We start from the raw sequence: 8,942 nt of genomic DNA on the forward strand, positions 1-8,942 counted from the left end.
TCTCTAAGAGCAACTCCTCCCCTTCTCTTTCTCTTACCGGTGATCACACTCCTAGTCCTAGTCTTCTCAGAAGCCGACTTTCAGTGCCACCAAACCCTCTGTCAACGTACTTCGGTCCTAGTCTCCTCGAGAGCCGATTGTAGTACCACGACCAAACACCGACACCAAGACACATTCACAACACAACATCAAAACATCTCTAAGATGATCTAAGTTCTCTCTAGAGCAAACCTCTCTAAGAGCAACTCCTCTCCTTCTCTTTCTCTTACCGGTGATCACACTCCTAGTCCTAGTCTTCTCAGAAGCCGACTTTCAGTGCCACTAAACCCTCTGTCAACGTACTTCAGTCCTAGTCTCCTCGAGAGCCGATTGTAGTACCACGACCAAACACCCATTCACAACACAACATCAAAACATCTCTAAGATGATCTAAGTTCTCTCTAGAGCAACCTCTCTAAGAGCAACTCCTCTCCTTCTCTTTCTCTTTCTCTTACCGGTGATCACACTCCTAATCCTAGTCTTCTCAGAAGCCGACTTTCAGTGCCACCAAACCCTCTGTCAACGTGCTTCGGTCCTAGTCTCCTCGGGAGCCGACGGTAGTGCCGCGACCACAACGGTTACAGAACCAGCCAAGCAAGAGTAACGCCCTAGCAACCCAGCCAAGCTAAAGTCACGCTTTAGCAAGATCTCAATACTTCCCGGTGATTTCGCTCTACTCAATCTGCAATATTGAGTATCGACTTGTGAACAAGAAGAAACTTCAGCAAAGTCCTCACCACGAGGCACAAAGAATCCCGCGACGAGGTTGGTGCTCTCTTCGTCTACAATCGCTTGAAAGAAGTCAGGTCAAGGGACACCCCCGACGACCGCACCCGAACGGTGCTGGCACGCCCGCGCAAGAAAAGAGACTGTTGACCAGCTGCAACAAAATTGGAGCCAAACAGACCCTTTTGTTGGCCGGATTCAGTGTACTTGCCATAGAACTCACCCCCTCTATCTGATCTTACTGTTTTGATTTTCTTTTCTAGTTGATTTTCTACCTCAGACTTAAAGATTTGAAAAGCTTTCAATGCTTGTGCCTTTTCTGAAAGTAGATAAACATAACTGTATCTAGAAAAATCATCAATGAATGTGATAAAATACACATTCCCACAGATAGTTTGATGCCTAAATGGTCCACATATATCAGTGTGTATGAGTTCTAATAAATTTTGGCTTCTATATGCAGTCTTCTTTCTAGTATTAGTTATTTTTCCCTTAAAGCACACAATCTGTTAGATCAGAAAAATCAAGTTCATTTAGGATGTTGTTTTTCACCAAAATTTTCAGTCTCTCTTTTGAAACATGGCCGAGTCTTCTATGCCATAAAAATGCAGACTTTTCATTTAGTTTGGTTCTTTTAACACCTGTTAAAGTGCTAGTACTGTTGGTGTTATTTTCAACAATTAAAATTTCTTGTTGAGCCATTGAACAATTTAACTGTAAATAATCATTCATAATAACACCAGAACCAATTTGAACAGAATTTTTAGAAATAAGAATTCCATTACTATCCATAACAAGTCTACAACCAGATTTTACTAAAAGAGAAACTGAAACCAAATTCCTTCTCATGGAAGGTACATAAAAAACATTGTCCAGAACTAATAATTTTCCTAATCCTAAATCGAGCTTTAAGGTTCCAATAGCCTTGACTGCCACTCTCATGCCATTGCCTACACACAGGTTCACTTCATCACTTTTTGGGATTCTCCTCCTTATGAATCCCTGCAAAGAATTAGTAATATGAATAGGTGAGCCTGAATCTATCCACCAAGACTGTGGTTCAACATTTATAATATTAATTTCTAAGGAAAAAACTATATTAGAAAAAATCTTACCCTTTTTGGCTAACCAATTCTTATAGCCAGTGCAGTCCTTTTTCATGTGTCCTACTCTTTTGCAAAAGTAGCACTTGAACCTGAATGGCCTGTTTTCCTTGGCCACTGCAGCTGTTGAACTCTTAGTTATGGCTTTGGTAGGCTTGAACTTATTCTGGGGCTTTTTCCTTTTAGGCTTCTCAATGAGGTTAATGGTTGTAGCAGGTTCCTTTTCTTCATTGATCCTAGATTCCTCATCCACACAGATGGATATAAGTTCATCTAGAGTCCAGTTTCCCTTTTGAGAGTTGTAACTGGTCTTAAGATGACTAAAACTGTTAGGCAAGGAATGTAGTGCATAATGCACTACTTGCTCGTCCCTAACCCCCATTAAGAGTTCCCTGAGTCTGCCATTTATATTGATCATCTTCATAATATGCTCTCTAACTCCCCCTGAACCCATGTACTTCAAATCATGAAACTCCTTGGTTAGCCTAGCTGCTTCTGCTTTTTCACTTTCTTTAAACTTAGCACCTATGAGTTCCAGAAAATCTGATGCTAGCTCAGGCTCTTCTATACTTCCCCTGACAGTCTTAGACATAGATGTTCTGATGAGGTTCTTAGCCATTCTATTGGATCTATGCCACTTCTTGTAAAGGTCAGTATCTTTCTTGGTGCTCTTTTCATTTAACTCTTCAGGCTTATCCTCAGTAAAGCAGTAGTCTATGTTCTCATGCATTCCCATATAATTTTCCACAGAGTCTAGCCAAGCTCTATAGTTGGTTCCAGTTAACATCAAGACACTGTTCAAGTTCATGTAAGAGTTACCTAAGGAGCAAAACAAAAATTCGAGTGAGTTCTCTGTTTGTAAAGAAAATATGTTTAAGTTTTCTGTGTTTTATTTAGCTTTAAGTAACCAAAACAAGAACATACAGAAAACCTAAACAACCATACTTGCATTCATGTCAGTCCATAACAAAAAACAATGTTAAGCAACACTTTTGAGCAGAAGCATAACATCCTGGAGTTCTTTATCAATATGCCATGTTCAATGAAAACAAGTTATCCAAAAAAAAATTTATCCACATCTTTAGACAGAAGAGAAATTTCTAAGTATCCGTATTTATTTTCATCAAGCATGCATACTGCTGTTTTGTATTCTAAAACCATACTTAACCACTTCTTTGGAAGATAAAACTGAAGCATAGTTTTAAAACACAAAACACAATTTCAGTTTTGTTACTCGATCAGGTACAGTTACTTGGTCAGTTACTTGACCAGTTACACGCACCTGATCGGTGTTTTCTGCCAACATCAATGAAGGATGCTTTGTGCATCATAATCACTTATGCCAACAGAAAACCACAAAACATATGAGCTCTTTTACTTTACATTCTATCCAGATTCATCCTTGTAAGAAAATTAAGCTCTTGTATCTGTCAACTTTAACAACGTGTAAACAAAATCTGGGAGATTTCTGTTCTTCATACAATTTTACACAATCACAGATACAATACCATATCATCAATCAATTCAACATGCATATCAATTCACACATACACATTGAAGCACAGACAATTGTTTCGATTCCAAGAATCCACAGAACAATTAAGAAATTGTAAATTTCATCCGGTCACCATCTACTCTAGCCTAACGCACGCCGGGAATGCAACTAGGGTTCTTGGGCACAATCAAAAATTCAATTATCATGCTATGAATCAAAATCAATCTCACAAAAAAACCTGTTTTTGCTTTTTCCCCAATTTGCTGCTAAAAAAAAAAAACATAGCGGAAGCGTGAATTTTATAATTAACCAGATGCAGCAGTCGACTTTAAGTAACTTACCTTGATCAGGTACCTGACCAGTTACTTGGTCAGTTACCTGGTCAGTTACTTACTTGGTCAGGTACCTGATCAGTTACATGACCAGTGACTCGGTCAGTAACCTGATCAGTTACTTGACCCGTAAAGCAAAAAACCCTTAAAAAAATTTATGTTCGTTTTGCAAAACCCTAAAACGATTTTTCATATTTGTGAGCCTATGCTCTGATACCAATTGTAAAACCATAGTTACATGCTCACAACATATGCACAACAATCATAAAAGGATTAAGGCTTACCTTCAGCAATAACAGACATGGATTCCATCTTATGCAACTGCTTAACTCGATCACTGAATGTGGTCTTCTGTTACTTACCAACTTGCTTCTCAATGGACAGAACAATATGCAATAGTCGTGGTAGTAATCAGGGACCAATTCATCTGTATATATATGAGACTTAAACCTCAAGAAGCTTCCCATTAAAGCATTCATTGTCAGTTTAGGTTTCACGGTTAGATTCCTAATGTATCACAACTTGTAGCCTTTCTTGTAGACTAAGCAATGGATTACTATCCTTAATGAATTGATACACTACTTCATTAAGTCACTAGTATTGATTCACTGTTTGTATCCATGTTAAACTAGGATTGATATTAAGCTAATCATCAATTACTTTATGATGATATGTGTTATGTCCATATTTGATCTTACATGAGCCTCATGCAGAAGACAATAAAGATCATGAAGCAGATGATGAAAAGCTTGGTTTATATACCAGCGTAGTGCTTGGCTTTATCATAGGCTTTTGGGGTGTTTGTGGCACATTGATATTGAAGAAGTCATGGAGGTATGCTTATTTTCAATTTTTTGACCACATCAAAGAGAAAGTAGCACTGCTGCACTAGCGATTGCATTGAAAGTAGCTCGTTTGAAAGCAAGGCAGTGATCGGAAACAAAACAAAAAGAAAGTAGTAGTTATATAATATGCTTGCTGATTTTTATCTATTCTATCTATGCAGTAATGTACGATGTGCATTTCCTTATGAACCTTGTTGTTTGATTAAATGTTGCTGTTGTTATTTTGGTAACGGCAGCAATGATTTAGCTGCTATGCTTTTCTTTTTTCACTTGTAAGGTCAGTCTGGGTGTCCGTATTATCAAGTTTAGCTTTTGTTTTTGGTAGACAGCTGTGAAATTTCCTTGAAGAGGTAAGGTTCTAATGTCCTTCTCTTGGTTTGTAAATTTTTCTATTTCATATGAATAAAGAATAGAAAATGTCACAGTACTAGTAAAATGAGAAACATTATGTTTTTTTATTTTTTCAAAAAAAAAAAAAAAATTACTCGTATGGCTTGTCAAAATGGTGACTGCAAATCAGTAATGCAGGGGCTTCACATTGCAGAGTAAATATGATCCCTTAATTTAGGTGTGCTTGACAAAAGAATTGTCACATTAATCATGATTATGTACAATTGTCACATGCTAGATTATTGAGATTTCTCCTATATATACAGTAATGTCGAAAAAAAATGTTCCAATCTAGAGCTGAGTCTCTATGAATGCTAGGATTGCCAAACCAGATGCCCAAACATCATCATCCAATACATGTTCTTCAGGGGAGTGACTTATGCCTCCTCGACAGCGGACAAAAAGCATGGCCACCTGTTCATATTTTTGGAGAGCAGAATTATACACCAGAGGAAATAACACAAACAGTAACATATAGTTCATGATTCATCTTGCAAATTAAAGATAACAAACCTTGGTTAAATGAGACAGAGCCATTGCATCATGTCCTGCTCCACTCATTAATACAGGTACTTCATCCTGAACAGAACCTGTCATTCTCTTGAGCCCAAGATAAGCTGCAGACTTCAGCTTCGAGGTCAGCTCAGAATCACAAATGACTGCATTTGCATCATGCTGAAAAGGTTCAAAGCATGTAAGGTTACTGTCTTACTTGCTAAGCTACCTGCAAATGATTGAATAAGATATGAAAGTTCCATACCTTACGATCAATTGTGCATGAAACTGAACGCCTATCACACATTTGATACAATCGGTTAGATAATTCATATACAACAGCTTCACGTCCCATGTCATCAATTGCGCGTAAATCTACTGTGAATGTTACCTGAAATCAAGAAGATCATTTTTATTACCAGATTTAGCATTTAATATCAAATTTAGCGATGTCAAGAGATAAACTTCTTGCCTGTCCTGGAATAACATTACTTGCACTTGGCCAAGTCGATATCTCACCAACAGTACAAACGAGTGAAGTTGAAAGTGATTCTAATGAGTAACTTTTGCATTGACCATCAAAAGACAGAAAATCTTGAGGATGCTTACATAGGCTTTCTAATAATACAATGGCTTCCGCAGCAGCAGCCATAGGGTCATGACGCATGGACATTGGAACTGTTCCAGCATGCCCCTGGGAACCTCTCATTGTAACCTACAATGTTTATGTATATTGGACGCTCAGCCAAAATAAAAGTTTAATATAATGCTATTCTAGTTTTACTGCTTTATACATCAACATCTGTATGATGAAATACAATCTATAATTACACATAAGGAGCTTTTGTATTCAACTTCTTGGTTCTCTCATGAAATTATAAAGCAATTTTCCCTTATAGGGAGCTAATGAGATGTGCGTAGTTTCTCATAAAGATATTGTTCCACTTTTTCCAGACCTAAAAATAAATATTAGTCTCTTTTTGAATCCTCATGAGTTCCAGACATATATGTGTAGTTGCATGGTACAATTCTCAACTATGGAAATTTTTCTTGTTTGTATGATTAAATGAAACATAATTTACACATGCACCTATGAAAAGCTGAAACACTTTTGATACCTTTAGTCTTGTCTGTCCAGCTATGCCTTTAACAACTCCTAGAGGAAAACCAACCCATTCCAGTACAGGCCCTTGTTCAATGTGAATCTACAACATGAAACAATCAGCAGAGTTTGCTGTCAGAGCACTAGAAGAACTTATAACATGCATCCATTTTATTGCCGTTTCCACATACGATATTCTAATACAGATTATCAACATAACCAGCGTAGGGCATTATACCTCAACATAACCCCAAACTGACTTTGGGTCATATCTGAGCTGCTGCAAGTGCTCCTCTGTAACTTCTATGGAGTTTCTCTTAAGAGCATCTTGAATTGTCACACCACTGAACAAGGACTATACTCATAAATTTATTGATAAAGATGGAAAATAATAAAATTGAAATAAAAAACATACTAAATAGTGTTACAAATAGATATAAATTGGGATTTATTCAAGGAAACCTTTTATCAGTTATTTGCAGTGCTGAAACTGGTAAAATTCCAGCTACAGCAGCACTTCCTATGAATGTAGACTGAAACCTTACTCCTTCTTCATCACTAAATGCTATTACCTACAGATGTTGAGCAAAAGCAACATGATATTAGTAGTTAGAATTCTAGCAGCGCCACCAAAGAGTAATTTCTGCGTACAGTTTTGGAAGAGATTTACTGCAATGTTTCTTGTGAAGTAGTCTATGACATTTTTCAATGAGCCAATGATATATTTCCACAAAACCTCAATTTTACACTGACCTCAACCGGCCGCTTTAGTTCTCCCAATTTTCCATTGATACTCAAAACCTTCAATGCAGATACCACAGAAATGATGCCTAAAGACCCATCAAATATCCCGGCGTCAACAACAGTATCCTGTTATAACATATAGATAAGGGAATGGAACTGTTAATTACTCCTGTTGTTTGTAGTACCAGAGTACAAATTCAGTTAGGAAATTTAGGGGAAAAGAACGGTACCAAATGAGAACCAAGTATTAGAGCCTCAGCACTAGCATTCCTACCCTCAACTCGACCATGGACATTTCCCAAGCAATCAACCCACCTGGAAATCAAGACCAAACATGAGCCAAGAACTGCTCAAACACTACTGTTTGGATGCAAACAAATTAGGATTGAAGCTCACGTTCGCAAACCAGCATCCTCCATCCATTCGCGGATAAGATTTCCAGCCCTCACAGCTGCTAGGCTCATGAATATCCTCTCAAGATAACCATCACCATCACTTACCTATTGATTCAGACAACAAGCAAAATTCAAGAACAATAACTATGAGTTTCACTACCATAACAATAGTAATGTGTCAGTACAGTATTAACTTTAATTCAAGTTAGACTAGAACGATTTTCTAGAGATTAATCCTTTGAATAATCTGTAGTTAGCACTACATTTCTAACCAAATGATCACTAATTTAAAATCCAATACTTGGTACTTTTCAGAGATCGGATTCAGTCTTGCAGATTGGAGATAAATTATTTTTTTTCCAATGAAAGTTTGAGCTACTAAGGATTGCTGATACAGAAAATAGGCAACAGCTGAAATATTTATATACAGAAATAACAAATGGGACCTTTCCAAGCTGATGGAGTCTTGCCACAGCTTCATCCCTCAAAATTTCAGGATACAAATCCGCTCCTCTGTTTCCCTCATCTTCTCCTCCAACACCTATTCACATCACCATCAACAACAAATCAATGCCATGTAAAGATTGAACCTTTATTTTACTCAGACCAAAAAAAGATAAAACCTTTACAAAATCAACATGCAAGAGCCATTGATTAATTACCAGAAAACCCAAAACAGGGAGTGATGGCTGAAGAGACCAGAAGCAAGAAATGGCAACCCAGAGCCAAAGCGGAGGTCGGACTAAGGACGGAATGGGGTCTGTGGGAGACACGTGTAACAACTGCCATGGCTGCCCGAAACCCAGTTCAGAGAGGCAAGCCACACGCAACTGAAACTCGGTGCAAAGCTTTTGTGATCCTTTAAAAGGCATAAGCTTTGGCCTCTGATTGTTTGAGGTGATGGGGATTGGTGACGGCTGAGGTGGGAGGTGATGTAAGGGCCCACTGGGAGATGTGTGGGGCATCGGGTGACGTGGCAGAATCTTGGTTGCAATATGTGGAGGGGAGCCATGCAAGATGCGAGTGCAGAGTAATAACGAAGAAGGAACCTATGACCATTGATTCAGGAGTCAAGTGCTGTCATACGTGGGATTTACACTAATTATGAAGAAGAAGAATTCAATTCGGAGAGATGGAGCAAAGATAGAACGGTCTATTTGCCTCTTCAAATTTTATTTTGATTTTCCAATTTCTCTGAAACTTCCTCTTTTTGCTTCTACTTTTGATTTTTCAAAATTAAATTAGAAATGTAAATACTTTTACCATCAATATACAC

The 8,942-nt window shown here is 37.9% G+C and overlaps 1 protein-coding gene across 1 annotated transcript; it reads right to left on the reverse strand.

The window, feature by feature from the left end:
• Nucleotides 1-5,034: 5,034 nt before the first annotated feature.
• On the reverse strand, nt 5,035-8,552 carry LOC133728857 (allantoate deiminase 2). The gene is made up of 12 exons (XM_062156286.1): nt 8,329-8,552; nt 8,113-8,207; nt 7,668-7,771; nt 7,502-7,586; nt 7,281-7,397; nt 6,990-7,099; nt 6,766-6,871; nt 6,544-6,630; nt 5,898-6,140; nt 5,691-5,816; nt 5,444-5,605; nt 5,035-5,344 (listed from the first exon to the last, which is right to left on the reverse strand). The coding sequence occupies exons 1-12, from the start codon at nt 8,453-8,455 to the stop codon at nt 5,222-5,224; spliced, it is 1,485 nt and encodes a 494-aa protein (XP_062012270.1). The 5' UTR covers nt 8,456-8,552; the 3' UTR covers nt 5,035-5,221.
• Between the last annotated feature and the right edge of the window lie 390 nt (nt 8,553-8,942).

The sequence above is a fragment of the Rosa rugosa genome, chromosome 2 (assembly GCF_958449725.1).
Source record: "Rosa rugosa chromosome 2, drRosRugo1.1, whole genome shotgun sequence".
Lineage (NCBI taxonomy): Eukaryota > Viridiplantae > Streptophyta > Magnoliopsida > Rosales > Rosaceae > Rosa > Rosa rugosa.